Genomic DNA, 16,026 nt, shown 5'->3' with positions numbered 1-16,026 from the left:
GGTTTCCGCAAGCGGCAATGGATCCGAATCGGGCATTTGTTGCTGAGCAAAGAACTGTCACGACAGGATTTTCTCGGCCGTCGTCCGAACCCCCTCTCGGGTTTAAATGTGTAGCTACACAGTCGCCGAGACAGCTAGCAGTGGCGGTGTAGGCGCAGCACCCCACTCTGCACAAGGCATGACGCTATAGGCTCTCCTGGAGCAATGGTCTGATAGCCTTGATTCCTGATTTATCAGCAAACATCAACTCAACCCCAGCTCTATAAATCCACCACCAACCTTCTCTCCCGCAGCCACCACCGCATTCATTCCACACCCAACCCCGGCAACCAACCATGACAAACTCCGAACTCATCAACACCGCCGCCCCCGGCGTAAGCCCCTCCTCCCCCACCTCCACCACCCCCCAAAACTAACCCACCCACCCACAGGTCCCCTACTTCACGCCCTGGCAAGCCACCCCCGCCGGCACCGCCCTCAACCCCCAACCCAACAACAAGCCCCTCCCCAAACTCTTCACGCCCCTCCAAATCCGCGGCCTCCGCTTCCAAAACCGCATCATGCTCTCCCCGCTGTGCCAATACTCCGCCCGCGACGGCCACGTCTCCGACTGGCACCTGGCGCACCTGGGCGGCATCGTCTCGCGGGGGCCGGGGATCAGCATGGCCGAAGCGACGGGCGTGACGGCGGGAGGGAGGATAACGCCGCAGTGCCCGGGCTTGTGGAAGGCGTCGCAGGTGGAGGCGTGGGCGCGGGTGGTGGCGTTCGCGCACGCGCAGAACCAGCGGGTGGGGGTGCAGCTGGCGCACGCGGGGCGCAAGGCGGGCACCGTCGCGCCGTTTTTGAGCTTTTCGGCCAAGGCGCCCGAGGCGGATGGAGGGTGGGGCGGGGACGAGGTGGTGGGGCCGAGCGCGGTGGCGTACGATGCGAACGTGCATGTGCCGAGGGAGATGACGAAGGGGGATATTGGGGAGGTGAGGGAGGCGTTTGCGAAGGCGGCGGGGAGGGCGGTCGAGGCGGGGTTCGATTTCGTGGAGATTCACAATGCGCATGGGTATTTGCTGCATTCGTTTTTGTCGCCGGTCGCGAATCGCAGGACGGATGAGTATGGCGGGTCGTGGGAGAATCGGACGCGGTTGACGCTGGAGGTGGTGGATGCGGTGAGGGCCGCGATTCCGGAGGATATGCCGCTGTTTTTGCGCATCTCGGCGACGGATTTCCTCGAGGAGGTCGAGGGGTTCGGGCCGGAGAAGAGCTGGACGCTGGAGGACACGATTGCGCTGGCGGAGATTCTGGCGGAGCGCGGCGTCGACGTCTTGGATGTCAGTGCTGGCGGACAGCATCCCGCGCAGAAGATCAAGGGCGGACCCGCGCACCAGGCGCCCTTCGCCAAGGCCATCAAGGAGAGGGTTGGAGACAAGATGCTCGTGGCCACGGTCGGGACCATTACCGATGGGAAGATGGCGAACCAGTTGCTGGAAGACGGCCTGGATATCGCCGCCGCCGGCCGCCTGTTCCAGAAGAACCCGGGTCTGGTGTGGGCATGGGCCGACGATTTGGATGTCCAGATCGAAAATGCGCAGCAGATTGGCTGGGGTTTCATGGGCAGGGGCAAGAAGGGAAAAAAGATCAACACCTTTTTGACGGCTGAGTGATCAATGGCCGCGGGTCATGATTTCCAGAGAAGAAAAAAAGATAAGCATAGAGTTGCATAGAGATGGAGAATAGAATACAGTCTTCAAGCGCTTAAGTGATAAAGGATGGGCGATATTTTCAACAACTCATGAGAGGCATAAGAGAACCGCTCACCTCCACAACTCCCTCCACACACAAACCGTTGCTCCACCAAAGGACCCTGTTTCCCCCACTACCACCACCACCACCTCCTCCTTCTCAATCCCCCGACCCCTTCAGCTCCACATTCCTCTCAATCGCCTTCCCCAACCTCTCCGTATCCCTCGGCCTAAACACAACCTTAAAATGCCTGCTCATCGTGACCAAACTCGTCGGATCGGCGCTCCCGGAGACGGGATCCATATCGACATCCTTCGCCCACGGAACCGGGTGGCCGTGCGGATCGTACACGACATCGTCATCACGGCCATCCGCACGCGACTTCTCAGACGAGGACGGGGCGGGGACGCAAGGCAGGATCTCGAAGCAGTTGAGGGTGCGCAGGAAGATGAGGTAGAGCTCGCGGTTGGCGAGGAGCGAGCCGGCGCACATGCGGTAGCCGAGGCCGTAGGTGAAGAGCGGGGCGTCGGGTTGGTCGAGCCAGCGTTCGGGCCGGAAGGTGGTGGGGTCGTGCCAGATGTCTGGGTCTGAGGGAGGTGTTAGTTACTGTTATTGGGAGAGGGGGGGAGAGAGAGAGAGACACTCACCCATGTTGCACGCCCACGCGTTCAGGAAGATGGTGGTGCCGGCCGGGATCAGCTTGCCCTCATAGTAGACGTCTTTGATCGTGGTGCGCGGCAACGCCAGGCGCAGGACGCAGAAATAGCGCAGACACTCGCGCACCAGCGCCGCGACGTACTCGACCTTGCCCTCGTCCTGGGCGTCGCACAGCGGGTCCGCGTCTGCGGGGTACACCTTGCGGATCTCGGAGATGGCCTTGCGCTGGATGTCCGGGCGTTGTGCCAGTAGGCCGACGCTCCACTGGACGAGGGTGGTGATGGTGTCGAGGCCGCCCGAGAGCATGGTCAGAGAGATGGACGTCAGCTCCTCCTTGTTGAGCGAGGCTTCCTTGTCGAGGATGACGTTGGCCTGGATGCACGGCTTGTGGGTGCCGGCGGCCATGCGCGCGTCCAGGTTGGTGTTGAGGCGGTTGAGGTACACGTCGCGGCGGTTGCGCACCTCCTTGCTGCGCGTCTTGGCCCAGCGGTCGAACGGGTTGAGGCGCAGCAGCGGGATGTAGTCCTGCAAGTTGCCCGTCGTGCTGCGGAAGCGCGAGATGTCCTCCTCGACCTCGGTGATCTCGGCGAACATGGGGTCGTCGCGCGAGCCCAGCCGTGTGCCCCAGTTGAGCGTCAGCGACAGCGACAGCGACAGCCGCTGTATCATGGGCATGGGGTCCACGCCAGCCGCACCGCCGGAGCCGTATTCGAGTCCTTCCTTGACGAAGTCGCGCGTCTCGCGGTCCAGGTGGTCGATGTAGGTGGCGATGCTGGGCTTGTTGAGGGCCGAGGCCGCGCCCTTGCGCCGACGCTTCAGGCTCTCATTGAAAGGGCTGGTCCCGATGGTGGTGCCGGCCGTATTGCTGACGACCTTGTGGAAGGTGTGGAAGACGGGGCGGCTTGACAATGCCTGGCTGTTCTTGCCAAACAGGTCACGAGCTGCGGCGGCGCTGTTGACCACAATGACTGGCACGTTCCCCAGCTGGATCTGGTATACCGGCCCGAACTGCTTGCTCCATAGACGGTACTGCTCGGCCGCATTAACGCGGATGTGATGGATGTTGCCGATGATGGGTAGACCGGTGGGGCCTGCGAAGCCTGGTATTTGGGCTCGTAGTCGGACGAATTCCTGGGAGATGACGTAGACTAGCAGAATGAGGACGGGCACAACGAGGACGGTGCGAATGGGGTGTTGGAGCGTCTGCAATTCGACGAAGCTAACCGCGTCGGCAATCATGGTGGGCGGCAGGCACGGCTGTTCGGTCAAGGTGGTGTTGGTGGTGAGGCAGCTCCAGCAGGATACTGCCGGAAGCTCTGATCTAGATATGGAGGCCCCCGCGGAAACATTGCGCTTGTGGGGAAGGGTTAAGCTTCTCCGTGAGCTGCGAAACCCGAGGCTGGCTATAGGACGTCTGCGTCGTAGCTGCCATTCCCGCTGATTGGCCTTGCATAGTGCGGGGAAGGAACAGCGGAACGCCCCCGCGCCCCATGCGGAATCGGCGCGGGACGAGGCCTCTTTCGGTAATTCCGGACGCCTGCCAAACTTATATCAGCACTCTTCTGAGTCGACGCCTTTGGCCATCTCCGGATCCCGCATTGAGCGCCGCCGCGGCCGTTACAGAAACCGCTAAGAACATGGGTCCGGTGAAATACTTACTTGCAGAGAAAACGGCAGCGAACTGCTGGCTACATCCCATACGCAGTACCATTGGATTCCGCAAGGGAGCGGTTGAGATAAGATGCGATCATCATTGGTGAAGATTCAAATCGAAAGGACGTAGCTATGGCCATTATCTGCAGCACAGGGGTATCTGATTTGAAGGAGATGAAGAAGCCGTAACACCAAACACCAGGCACCGACACCTCCATTGCGCCATAACTTCACCAGAACGGCTACTAAACGTGAACCATCACCAGTTCCAAGTCCTCGATGACGCTGTGAACACTGGGGGCTTCCACTGCAGTTTTTCGGGGTCAATGCCGCGTCTCCCTTTGACTTTCTCCTTCTCTTTCTGGCGGTTACGCTGTTCGATGACAGCGTCCGTGAGGACGATGACGTGTTGGTTCTTCTACACCGCACGTTAGCAGAACCCGGGCGGAACACGAGAGTGGTGTAAGCTTACCGAATACCGCAGCATGTTGAGGTTCTGCAGCGTATGCAGCACGTCATTGGTCGTCATGGCTGTCAACGCGCCAAGCTCTTCCACGTTGGCGTCGGCACGACCGTCCATCAGCAGGTCCACGATAGTCTCTTGCCAGTACGCGCGGTAACCCAGCAGACCTAGATCGGACAGGGGCTTCTCGGGGCTGCCGAGCTTGCCTTCGCGCTTGGACAGCTCGTAAGAGAATGCAATGAGCAGTTTCCCGAACCCCTTCCGTTGGTATTGCGGCAATGTCAGGATACAGGCAACGTTGTATCCTTCGGCGCTTTCCTTCTCCTTGGAGAAGTAGCCAACCAGATGAACGCCATGCTCGTCGCGAGTGCACATGCAATAGAAAAGGAAGGGGTCGACATCGTAGTACAGCGTCTTGTGGTCCAAGAAGAGCTTTGACAGCAGACAAAGGTTGCGGCACCATGTCCGTTGTCTCCTTCCATCGATCTCGAAGAAGCTGACGTAGTCGTCGCGGTAGATCTCGTTGCCGGGTGGGTGGAATAGCTCGCACTTTGACCGATGACGCTCGAATTGCTTTTGCTCGCCGAAGTAACCCAAGCAGAACTCGCAGATGTGGACCATGTCTATTTCGGTGAATTCCACCGGGTAGGGGGAGAAGTACCACGGCTCCACCTCGAATTGCCCCATTTGGATGCGCTCTAGGTTTCTGACGCGGGAGATCTCGGTCTGGTTCTGCGTCATGGAACCAGAAGTACGCAGTTTTTCGATCTCGTCCTCGCGCGAGTAAATCTCGTTTGGGACGGCTTTGGCAGCGGCGGCAGCGTCCTGCACGTCGACCAGGTCCATTTCGTCATCCTCAGGACGCGGAGTCTCGCCATCGGCAAGCTCTGTAGAGACAATGACACCAGAGTCTTTGTTCTCCTTGCCGCCAGCGGTTGAGGGTTGCGGACGCTTTCCAGGGATGTTGGCCGAAGTTGGCTCGGGACCAGGGGTCGAAGAAATCTCGCGATCAAGCTTTGATCGCTGGCGCTTGATGTTCTTCGAGGACTTTTGGCTATCAGCCTTGGAGGTCTGGTTTTTGCTGGCAGATGACTTCTTCTTATCGGGCTTCTCCGGAGCCGGCCACTCGACCTCGCGGCTGAGATCGATGCGCTCGGCGGCAATCCATTCGTCCAAACGCTTGTTGAACTCCTCATAATGAACGTAGAAGCGAGGCTTTCCTTGGCGATGCTGGATAGAAAGGATTTCGGCTTTGCGTTTTTCGCCATCCTGCAGACGTCAGGGCGAGAACCGAAAGATGTAAAAGCTCGAGGCGATATTGAGAAAAGAAAAAATTGAAGTAAGATTTGATGAACAGGCAAGTGCAAGCGTATTGAAAGCATAGATCAGACGGCGGTTGTGGAGTTGTTGGCGACGTACCTTTTCCACGAACGCCTTCACTCCAACCCTATGCGGAAGTGTCAGTGCGCTGGGTGCAAAGCTGGCGGGTCGGCGAACGAGCGGCAACTCACCTCAGTTGGGCGAGAGTGGCATAGCCACGCTCGACGGCTTCGGGGGTACCGGCGGGCTCGTGCGACATGTCGCGAGGGGCCATAGACTGGTGCGCAGCTGTCTTCCAAGAGCCGAGGATTATGGCGATGGGAGGGCGATGATGCTGTCGCTCTTTGGCTCGCAGTGCTGGTGATGAAACGCGACCGTGAAAGCGCGACCGCGGCGGTGGCGATCGGCGAGTCGGCGGCTGCGCCCTGGCCCACGTGATCTGCATTTCCCTCTCCCGCTCGAAAAGTTTCCAGACGCCGCAACTCCGACAACACCACCCTTGTTCTCCGCCCATTGCGCTCTGCTGCTGTCGCGGCCCCCCTTCCGATCCACTGTAGTGGACGCCAAGTGTCAGCCCCTCCCTCGCTGCCCGAACGCCCCGCAGCGACAGCGATCTTGCACATACGATGGATCTCAAGGCCCTGTCCAGCAACTGGAAGAAGCTGCAACAGACGCTGCAAACCACCAGCTCCACCAAGGAGAAGAAGGACCAAAAGCCCATCCTCAGCCGCAAGAACCCCAAAGAAGCCTCCTCCAAGATCACCAAACGCGCAAAGCCCAACACGACCGCGTCCGCAAAATCCAAAGACTTCAAAAAGCGCAAAATGGGCTCTCTCCTCTCCACCGCGCAGGAACCCTCGCAGCCCTCCACCACCCCGCCTTCCGCCACCCTCGCCCTCTTCGCCGAAGACCACGGCATCCCCGTCGCCGACGTCGCCGCCGCCTACAACCTGCCCACGCGCAGCACGACCAACCTCCCCACCACCACGACCAACGCGTCCGACGTCCCCAACGGCGGCCTGACCGCAACCGTCACGCCGGGCAAGTACGTCGCGCTGGACTGCGAGATGGTCGGCGTCGGCCCCACGCCGGACCAGGACTCGCAGCTCGCGCGCGTGTCCGTCGTCGACTACCACGGCGCCCAGCTCTACGACTCGTACGTGCTGCCCAAGCTGCCCGTCACCGACTACCGCACCGCCGTCTCGGGCATCACGCCGGCGCTGCTGCGCCCGGGCTTCGCGCGCCCCTTCGCCGACGTGCAGCGCGACGTGGCGGCGTTGCTGGAGGGAAGGATCCTGGTGGCGCACGCGGTGAAGAACGACTTGGATGCGTTGATGCTCGGGCACGCGAAGCGCGACATACGGGATACGTCGCGGCACCCGGCGTTTCGGAAGACGAGCATGGGGAAGGCGCCCGCGTTGAAGAAGCTCGCGAGGGAGTTTTTGGGGGTGGAGATACAGGGGGGTGAGCATTCGAGTGTGGAGGACGCGAGGGCGACGATGCTGTTGTTTCGGAAGGAGAAGGATGCGTTTGAGGCGGAGCATGCGAAGAGGTGGGGACGGCCGGAAGGAGGCGATTCGGGAGGCAAGAAGAAGAAGAAGGGGAGGAAATGAGGGGGGATAGAATAGGTGTGGGTCATTGAGGAAGCATATTGCATGGAAGTTTTTTCGACACAAAAAGTTAAGATACCCCAGACAGTTATTCATGTTTCCTGCCTACATACCCTCGCCCCGCCGTGTCTCTCTCTCATCTCCGATCCCGCCGTTTCCCGCATGTCGGTCGCCCAGAGACACTGGGAGAGAGGTGACCTCAGCCAGAGTACTCCCGTCAACACTGCCCGGAGCAGACGAGCCCACTGGTGAAACGGCATCCTCGACACTGCACCTCGGCTTCTTTCCGCCGCATCCCTCACAGCGGCCGTCGTCTCTTTCCGTGCTTCACCTGTCGTCCTCCTTGGCTTCCTGTGTGCGTCCGACGGGACCTTGCGCAGTGATTTCCTCCCATCCCACCGGTCTCGCTTTCAGCTTCGGATGCTTCGAATCCGCCAAATCCAGCATCGCCAGCCTTTCCCCTTTCTCCGTAACTGGTACATCCCCGTCGCACTTGGACCACGTACCCATCCCGAGCTCCTCGTGCGCCAAACGTTGCAGCTGGAGCGTCTCGTTGGTACACCACTCCAGGCGCGCGTACGAGTCGAGCTTACAGCGACGTTGGACGTACGCGACGAAGGGTTCGAGGACCCACGAGGCCACGATGACGAGGCCGCCGGCGGCGAAGATGAAGAGAGGCCGAAAACAGAGAAGTTGCTGTAGGCGGTAGAGATGATTTTCTATAACGGCGGGGGGTGGGATCAAAGCGTTAGATCCAAGCCAATCAAACCCACTCCACCGCCGAGAGTGGTGGTGGTGGTGGGGGGAAGGAGTTTACACGTCACTCACCTGCCGTCTGCAAAGCGCCCTCTCCCTCTCATCCACCGGCCTCCGGTACTCTGCCCGCAACTCTGGCGCCGACGGGCCCTCGGCCACGGCGACAGCGCTCCCCTGCAAGCTGGCCATCATGATCGAGTGCCACCGTTCTACATCACGCTGCCACTGGTCGGGCGGCAGCGGCGCCTGGACACCGTTGTACAGCGTGAAGGAGGAGCTCAACGACTGGCTACCGATGGTGTTGATGATGTCCCACAGCGCGGGCGGCTTCGCGAGGAGCAGCTCGACCAGCCGCCGCAGCCACCACGCCTCGTCCGCGCCCTGCTGCACGACGCTCGCCGCGTTCGCCTGCAGATCCAGGTTCGAGCTCAGCGGCGTGCAGCGGCGGCGGCTGCCCGCTTCTTCGCGGGGGTTGCAGATCTGCTGCTGCATGACGCAGCCGAGCACGGATGCCGGCTCGTCGCGGTAGTAGAACTGCGACTCCCCCGTGTTGTTGCCGCCGTAGACCCATGTGGTGCCGAAGAGGTTGTTGGCCGAGTACCACGGGTCGGCGACGGCGGCGGTGTAGCCGATTTCGTTGGCTGAGAGGAAGATCAAGACCATGTCTGCGTCTGCGCGCTGAAGAGACGGGATGGGCGCGAAGGCGGATTGGGGATGGATGGTTCCGTTGACGCCGTAGACTTGGCGCGTTCTGCGGGGAGGGGCATTTGTCAGTGGTTGCTGATATCAGGGTCTGTTGCGTTCGACTGCTTACCCTATGTTGTAGAAGGCGGGCGCTGTGTTGTACTTCACCGTCAAATCCGAAACGTTCGTCACGTACTCGTACGTCGCATTCGTCGTGTTCTCGAAAGGCGCCTGGCCGTAATAGTACAAGGTGTATGCCGGCTTTGTCCAGTTCCTCCCAGTACGAGACCACCATGTGCTTGTCTCGGGGAATTCCTGTTTGTAGCCTTCAGTAACGATGGGCGCGCAGTGGGTGGTGTGCCGGTATTGGAAGCGCCGTTTCGGAGGCAGGTTCACGCCAAAATCGTTGTTGAAGTCCAACAGCCCGGTATCGATGAAGATGTTCTCGTCGACGAGTTTACACATCTCAGGTCCGAACGGGCAGGATGCGTTATGCCAAACTTGGAAGTCCAGGCGCGGTTTGATGTAATCGTTGCAGCTGGCCGTGTTCGTGTCGTTCGTGTAGCACCGCTGCGCATATGTCGCGGACGAAATGACGTCGCGTGAGTTTTGAGGATACAAAATTTTGAGCACTTGTGGATATGTGAGGCTCTCGCCTGTGGCTATGCCGAAATCGGGGGTCTGGATGAGCACCTCGTTGCCGATGCCCGTTGAGACCCTTGAAGAGAAGCCCGATGCCACGCCAAAGGCGCAGAGAAATAGCGCAGTGGAGGTAATAAGCGGTACTATGCGGCGGTACGGCTTCGAGTCTCTACGTCGCCATGCCCACATGGCCTGAATGAAGCGAACAAGCCCACTCGCTCCATTCGCAGAGTTGCGCAGGATGGCCTGGCGTTGGTGGTAGATACCATCGCGTGTTTTGTCAGTAGAGAAGAGGCTGTGAAGGGCGAAGCATAGGATCCTCCAGAAGCTGGTGCCGACGATGGTAACAAAAAGTGCGATGAAAGCGATGAGGAGATCACCGTTGCGCCGTGGGAGGGTAAGGGTTCGTCCAAAGACCGGTCCGCGGGACCAGTTAGTCCAGATTCCAGTGAAGATCTCGTAGTGACTGGTTACACTGTTACTTTCGGTGTTAGCTTCCATGTTGAGGACGGGCCTGAAGTAGAGTAAGATGCTCTGGGCGGCTTGGTGAAGGACCGAAGATGACATACTAGCATTTATGTCCTCAACACTGTCTGACTTTAGAGACAAGTTCGGAATTGAGGATCAAGTAGTTCATATCTTTCTTGTATACGCGGTACAAGCACGATATCTGTACAAAATATTGCCATGTGGCTTTGTGCATGGAAGTCGTTGTCCCAAATATAGCTTACGGACCTCCTTAATGCAGTTCAGCACACCACGTATTCTTGCGCACGAAGTAGTTGAACTGTTTCACAATCTTACTTGACGTTGACTATTCAATGCCAGCTGAACATCTCGTGCAACGGCGTGCATGGCGTTGCTAAAACTTCAGCCTCGTTGCGGAAGCACATGAACGCTGCGTCAGCAGCTTCTACCAATGGGGTAGGACATTTGCAGCCAACTGTTCCCCAGTGCCGGACAGGCTTACGTTTTGGCCCCTTAACGTCGTCCATATCCATTCTGTCTGTCTCATATGCCTAACTCCTAGCAGGTGAAAGGAAAATCTACAACAGAAACGCCCTATCGTTACTCCTAACAAAATGAAACATCCAGCAAAAATGTCTTCCCCATGACGAACTGAGCACGCCATGGAGGTTACCACCAAAGGTGGAAATGCGCTAAAAATGGTACCTCAGCCTCGGGATGTCAGTCAGGCAAATGCCACTGCCAAGTGAGTTACTGTAGATGCGAAGATTAAAATTGTATATCGCGTTGTCTCAGCCGTCGACATGTCGCCAGTATTGCGGGACGCGGCCCTTTTCCCATCGTCGTCCTGCCACCGATCCCCATCGCATCATCTCGCCGCATCTCTCTCTCTTTCCAGCTGATGAGTGGGTCGCTAATGTTTTGGGCTTCCCTCGCCTCTTCCCACATCTCGGAAGAACTCTCGCGTCCGCGGAGCATCCCCAGGGCCGTACTCGTGATTGACCTGCTCTTGCTGGAACCCCGCTTCTCGAGGCCTCATATGCTTCCGAATTCGGCTGCTCTGTGGCTGTCTCTTGTATCAACACGAGCTCTGGGGGTAGAATCTATATCACGCGTTTACTCACTACAGTTGTTCCTTCCAGTCCATCGTCATCTACTGTGCCGGTCGACGATACGGCATCCAAATCTCGCGGAGGGGGGGATTTCGGCACTTGTCGAATACCCAGGGTCCGTATCACCTCGGACGCAAGCGGAGGCGTCTCAGTACTGGGCGAGGACCTCGGAGAAACGGTTTCAGACGCAACCCGGGGCACCGCCAAATCGTGACCGGGCGGCGGTAATGGCGATGGCCCCGGAGAAGGTGCAGCTTGAGGTGGAGAGGAACTTTCCGAACTATCACGGCGTTGGGCCGACGATGGCCTCAGCCGTTCCATCCGCCGTTGCCGTCGTACTTGGCCCCATCTCCGGTGCTGCTCGTTGGAAAGATCCCATATTTGCTTGCCGACGTTCAAGGTCGGCGTGGTTTTCTGCTGGCCGTAATCGAGCCGTTGGCGCGTTTTTTGGATCTCTTTATCTTGAAGCTTCAACAGCCCCCGGAGAGCATGGATCTGTTCTTCGAGAATCCTACTGCTGGGATGTCAGCCGTAAACCCTTGGGAATTGCCTTTCCGGTGCGTCGAACCAAGGCTCAGTGAGTTGCTCCGCCGGATCCCGCATCTTTTCCTCGAGCTCCACCATGCAGACAAAAAGCGTCATCGACGTCCTTATAGAATCGAGCTCCTGTCGCAGTGCCGTCATTTTTGATTTGTACAGATACCATCTCCAACGGAAGAGAAGCCTGTCCCAGGAATTCACCGTGCCTTCGCTGTCGGCAAGACTGAGCTCTTTGACCAGTCCGTTCATCTCCCCTATTATGAGCTCGTTCTCGCGTGCCATGTTGCTTCCAACGTCGTCTTGTTGTGCCATCTGTGCGCCCATGGAGTTTGCTTTATTTATCGTTGAGTGAAATTGTCTGAGCAGAGTCGTATGAATGGTCAAGCTGGAGTGGACCCGCGTGACTTCAGCATTGCTGTTCTTCATGGTCCCGATAGCCTCTGCGAGCTCTTTGCTTGTCGTCAGTGCGACATGAACGATTGCTAAGATGGCGCTTGCGGGCTCGACCATCGTGGCTCAATGGGCAGGGCCTCTGCTGTTTCGAACCAGTGCTGGCGTCACAGTTCTGAGGGATGTCAGCTTACTTATGATCGTCCTTTGACAAGGTTGAAGATCGGCGTCGTCACTAGCGAGCTATGGAGGCTCTTAAGGTGGTGAGAAGCCATCAAGGGTCTACGTGGCGCTGCATTGGCGACGCCGGATGCAACTGGCTGGAAGGAGGAGCAAAGGGTGGGGTAAGCGCCGAGCCGATTCGCCATGGGCCATTACACCGATTACGCATGTCAGCTACTTTGTAAAACCATCAGGTGGGCATGTGAAACCACTTCTTGAGTGCCTAAGGTGTTGGTGCTAAGGAGAAAAATGTCGTGACAAAAGACTATTGGTGACAATCCGGATCGGAAGACCAGAACGCCCGCCCGCCCGCACCTCCCAAGCGCTACCGAAAAAGGGTCGAACATTCCTTCCCTCGGGCAACACATGCACCCCAAGGGCGATTATGCTTGTTACCTGTCTGACATGTCAGCCTGCATCGCAAGTTCCCCGCCACCATTCCCCCCATCCACCGCCTCCTCGCCTCCTCATCTCGCCCGCGCCATCCACTCCGGCACCTCCACCAACTTCGACATCTCCGCCACCGTCTCCTCCCAAACCATCGCCTGCACCCTCTTCCCCTCGGCGCTCCTGATAAACTCCGTCTCCCTTCCGATCAAACGTCAGCAAAAAATATTCTACCAACAACCAACCAACCAACCAAAAAGGGCACAACATAAACAAAAAAAGGAGGAAGGAAAAAACGAGGAAAAAGAAAAAACTCACCCAAAAACCTCACAATCCCCCAAAAACCTCCCATGCGACTCCGCCGCCCCCGCCACCACCGCCGCGTGCACCGCCACCCACCCCGCCTGTTCCACCGACCGCGCCCGCACCGCCTTCACCGCGTCCAGCGGCCACCGCAGGTACCACGGCAGCGAGTCGCTGATGCGCGTGTCCACCATCCCCGGGCAGAACATGTTGACGGCAACGGCACCTGCGTCGCCCGAGTCGTCAGAGGAGGAGAATGCGGCGGCGGAGGAGGAGGAGGAGGAGGAGGAGGAGGAGGAGGAGAAGTTGGAGTCGTCACCGCGCACCCCCAGCCGCGAGCGCAGCTCGTACAGGAATAGCACCGCGAGGAGCTTGCTGTCGGCGTAGCGCGCGAGCGGCGAGGAGAAGCGCCAGCGGCGGTTGCTGCGGCGCTGGTCGCTGCGAGGCAAGGCGGCGGCGTCGAGGGCGCCGAGTAGCGTCGTTGGCGGTGGCGGTGGGGTCGGGGTCGGGGTTGGGGTTGGGGTCGTCATGGCGGCGGGGGATGCTGGTGGTGGTGGTGGTGGTGGTGGTGCTGCTGCTGCTGACAGGGAGGCGGCCAGGTGCGGGATGGTGGTGTGTGCGGTGAGGGCGTGGGCGCGGCTGCCGGTCCAGGTGACGCGGGAGGGGCGGCCGCAGGCGGAGGAGGTGGCGCGGAGGAGGTCGAGGAGGGTGAGGAGGAGGAGGACGTTGGAGAGGTAGTTGACTTGGAGGGTGGGTTCGTGCTGGGGTGGGTGTTGGGCTGAGGCGCGGGCGGGGGATGAGGAGGAGGAGGAGGAGGAGGAGGAAGAGGGGGAGGGGGAGGATGGAGCGCCGCCGCTGTCGTCGGTGCTGCTGCTGTACTTGCGTTGGGCGGGCTCGACGGCGGAGCTGGCCGTGGTTGTAGGGCTGTTGGCGTTGCCGGTGCCACCGCAGCCGGCATTAAGCACGAGCAGGTGCAGGGCCGGCAGTGTCGCCTTCACGGCGGCAGCAAAGTGCAGCACGCTGCCGTAGTCGGCCATGTCAAGCTCCATGACAGCGACCCGGGCGGCTGGATAGTTGCGCTGGCGTACGGCCGGGTCGGACAGCAGCGAGGCTTTGGCCAGCTCGCCCTTGTGGATGTTGCGCACGGCGAGGATGACGGTGGCGGCGCCGCGCAGGAGCAGCTGGCGCGCCGTCTCGAGGCCGATGCCCGAGTTTGAGCCTGTGATTATGACTGTCTGGCCCTCGACCGTCGCCGAGTCCGGCGGGGCGTGGAGCGGTGGTTGGAAGAGCGGCATTGTGGCTGGCTGAGCTGCGAGCAGGGATTATTCGACGACCTCGAGCGACCGGGAGTAACACGTCGAGGAAAGGACTGTATCTTATAAAGCGGGGGATGAGATTTTTGCACTACTCGACTGCACTTTCTCGTGCCTCTGCTTATACCGTTGGGGGAAGGTGAGGTGACACGGCGCCTGGCAAGCGTGCATGCGCCGCTCTGATTGAAGGGAGTTGAAAACTGCTGCAAAGTGTGTGGGACAGAGCGGAGAAATCTGCAGAGACTAGGTAGGGTCTGGGCCGAGTGTAGAGCTATAGATGTAGTTGTCTTTGCCTGAGGGTTAGCGAGCCATGTGATCACTGGTAGAGCGCACCGGACAACGTACTTGTCAGCTGCACGCTTCCAACACTGGGCCACGGGGGATAGGAACCTCGTAAGTCAACACATGGCTCTTATGATGCTGTGCAGCGGATCGTGGAGAGCGGAGGTTTGAGCATGCTTCTTTGTCATGTGGTGAGCGGGACGGCAGCAAAAAGGACACAATCTTCATATCAACCGCAGCTGCTCTCGGTATCACGACGTACTCGCGAACGCCTCATTCGGACACTTTCGCAGTCGCAAAGAATTTTGCTGTATTAAAGCATTAGCAAGCCCCGCCCGGGCAAGCTACTCCGCCACCCACACCCATCGCTCCTCCCGTACACATTTCCCACCCAGTTCACGCCCTCCTCTTCGCCGCAGGCGTACCCGTCGCCGCCGCGGTACTGCTCGTCGACGACGAAGACGAGGCGCTCTGCACCGTCGCCTGCACGACCTGGCCGGCAGCGTTGAAGACGATGTCCACCAGCTTGTTCAACGGCGAGTACTCAAACGTCTTCTGCACGAGGCCGTTGGCCAGGCTCGTCGCGTCGCCGACCTGCGTCATGTTCTGCGAATAATTGCCGACAATGGAGCTCACGACGTCGCCGCCCGCACCGACGACCTCCTGCACGATGTTGCCCAGGTTGTCCACCAGGAACTTCAGCGTGTTCCCGCCCTGGGTGACGCTGCCCAGCAGGCCGTCGACGGCGCCGACGACCGTGTCGACGATGCTCGTGACGTTGTTGATGGCGGTGATGAGCAGCGGGTTGAGGTCGAGGCTGGAGAAGACGCGGTTGACGATGTCGACGAGGTGGCCGAGCCGCACCACCAGCTCCAGCTGCGCCTCGACGTCGGCGATGGTGATGTTCACCTTCTCGACCGACACGGCCACGCCCGCGTTGATCTGCACCAGCTGCGCCACGTTCGCGTTCAGGTTGATGTCGGCGCTCAGCCGGTCCACGTCCAGCTCGATGCGCCCCACCGACAGCTGCGGCACGTTGAGGTAGACGTCTGGCACTGTCGAGTTGCCCGCGCTGGACGACGAGCCGGACCCCCCAGAGCCAGTGGTTGAGTTCGTGCCCGGCGTGGACGTGGGGAAAGTTGAGGTTGGCGTCGCGCTGGCGATGGTAGGCGCGGCGGACGCGCTGGTTCCGGATGTGGTCTGCGCCGCGCTGAGGACGAAGAGCCCCAGAGCGCTGATGAGGAGCGAAGTCGGCTGCATGATCCCTGATGCTCTTTCTTTGTTGATGCTCTCCTTGTGAGTTCTCTTTCAGAAGCAACGAATGACTGCGAATGGCACCGAACAGGAGAAAACGGCGCGCGAAGCAGGATGATTGAAGGCCGCAAAAGAAAGTAGAGGGTGGGTGCACGAATCAAGGCAGCAACGCGCCGGGAGAGGGGAGCGAAAGCGTGAGGAGAAAAAAAGCGCGGGTTCGTCCGTCGTCAACCGAT

General features: G+C 59.5%; 8 protein-coding genes across 8 annotated transcripts; 2 read left to right on the top strand and 6 right to left on the bottom strand.

Moving 5' to 3' along the window:
• Positions 1 to 335: 335 nt before the first annotated feature.
• Positions 336 to 1,655, top strand: BKCO1_1000455 (fmn-linked oxidoreductase; the record flags this gene model as incomplete). Its single annotated transcript, XM_020269854.1, has 2 exons — positions 336 to 374; positions 432 to 1,655. The coding sequence occupies 2 exons, from the start codon at positions 336 to 338 to the stop codon at positions 1,653 to 1,655; spliced, it is 1,263 nt and encodes a 420-aa protein (XP_020135557.1).
• A 238-nt stretch (positions 1,656 to 1,893) lies between these two features.
• BKCO1_1000454 (3-hydroxyphenylacetate 6-hydroxylase) lies at positions 1,894 to 3,630 on the bottom strand (the record flags this gene model as incomplete). Its single annotated transcript, XM_020269853.1, has 2 exons — positions 1,894 to 2,321; positions 2,382 to 3,630. 2 exons carry the CDS (start codon positions 3,628 to 3,630, stop codon positions 1,894 to 1,896), a joined length of 1,677 nt encoding a protein of 558 aa, XP_020135558.1.
• A 673-nt stretch (positions 3,631 to 4,303) lies between these two features.
• On the bottom strand, positions 4,304 to 6,101 carry BKCO1_1000453 (histone acetyltransferase esa1; the record flags this gene model as incomplete). Its single annotated transcript, XM_020269852.1, has 4 exons — positions 4,304 to 4,462; positions 4,517 to 5,776; positions 5,927 to 5,954; positions 6,019 to 6,101. The coding sequence occupies 4 exons, from the start codon at positions 6,099 to 6,101 to the stop codon at positions 4,304 to 4,306; spliced, it is 1,530 nt and encodes a 509-aa protein (XP_020135555.1).
• A 352-nt stretch (positions 6,102 to 6,453) lies between these two features.
• On the top strand, positions 6,454 to 7,440 carry BKCO1_1000452 (rna exonuclease 4; the record flags this gene model as incomplete). Its single annotated transcript, XM_020269851.1, has 1 exon — positions 6,454 to 7,440. The coding sequence occupies one exon, from the start codon at positions 6,454 to 6,456 to the stop codon at positions 7,438 to 7,440; it is 987 nt and encodes a 328-aa protein (XP_020135556.1).
• Positions 7,441 to 7,764: 324 nt separating this feature from the next.
• BKCO1_1000451 (uncharacterized protein) lies at positions 7,765 to 10,020 on the bottom strand (the record flags this gene model as incomplete). The annotated part of the gene is made up of 3 exons (XM_020269850.1): positions 7,765 to 8,133; positions 8,266 to 8,944; positions 9,008 to 10,020. The coding sequence occupies 3 exons, from the start codon at positions 10,018 to 10,020 to the stop codon at positions 7,765 to 7,767; spliced, it is 2,061 nt and encodes a 686-aa protein (XP_020135553.1).
• An 880-nt stretch (positions 10,021 to 10,900) lies between these two features.
• On the bottom strand, positions 10,901 to 12,149 carry BKCO1_1000450 (uncharacterized protein; the record flags this gene model as incomplete). The annotated part of the gene is made up of 3 exons (XM_020269849.1): positions 10,901 to 11,053; positions 11,112 to 11,613; positions 11,668 to 12,149. The coding sequence occupies 3 exons, from the start codon at positions 12,147 to 12,149 to the stop codon at positions 10,901 to 10,903; spliced, it is 1,137 nt and encodes a 378-aa protein (XP_020135554.1).
• A 569-nt stretch (positions 12,150 to 12,718) lies between these two features.
• Positions 12,719 to 14,236, bottom strand: BKCO1_1000449 (short-chain dehydrogenase reductase sdr; the record flags this gene model as incomplete). The annotated part of the gene is made up of 2 exons (XM_020269847.1): positions 12,719 to 12,839; positions 12,957 to 14,236. 2 exons carry the CDS (start codon positions 14,234 to 14,236, stop codon positions 12,719 to 12,721), a joined length of 1,401 nt encoding a protein of 466 aa, XP_020135453.1.
• A 696-nt stretch (positions 14,237 to 14,932) lies between these two features.
• BKCO1_1000448 (uncharacterized protein) lies at positions 14,933 to 15,796 on the bottom strand (the record flags this gene model as incomplete). The annotated part of the gene is made up of 1 exon (XM_020269846.1): positions 14,933 to 15,796. One exon carries the CDS (start codon positions 15,794 to 15,796, stop codon positions 14,933 to 14,935), a length of 864 nt encoding a protein of 287 aa, XP_020135452.1.
• Positions 15,797 to 16,026: the final 230 nt, after the last annotated feature.

The sequence above is a fragment of the Diplodia corticola genome, assembly GCF_001883845.1.
Source record: "Diplodia corticola strain CBS 112549 chromosome Unknown scaffold1, whole genome shotgun sequence".
NCBI lineage: Eukaryota > Fungi > Ascomycota > Dothideomycetes > Botryosphaeriales > Botryosphaeriaceae > Diplodia > Diplodia corticola.
The sequence above is the reverse complement of the archived record's forward strand: the minus strand, read 5'-3'. Positions and strand labels throughout refer to the sequence as shown.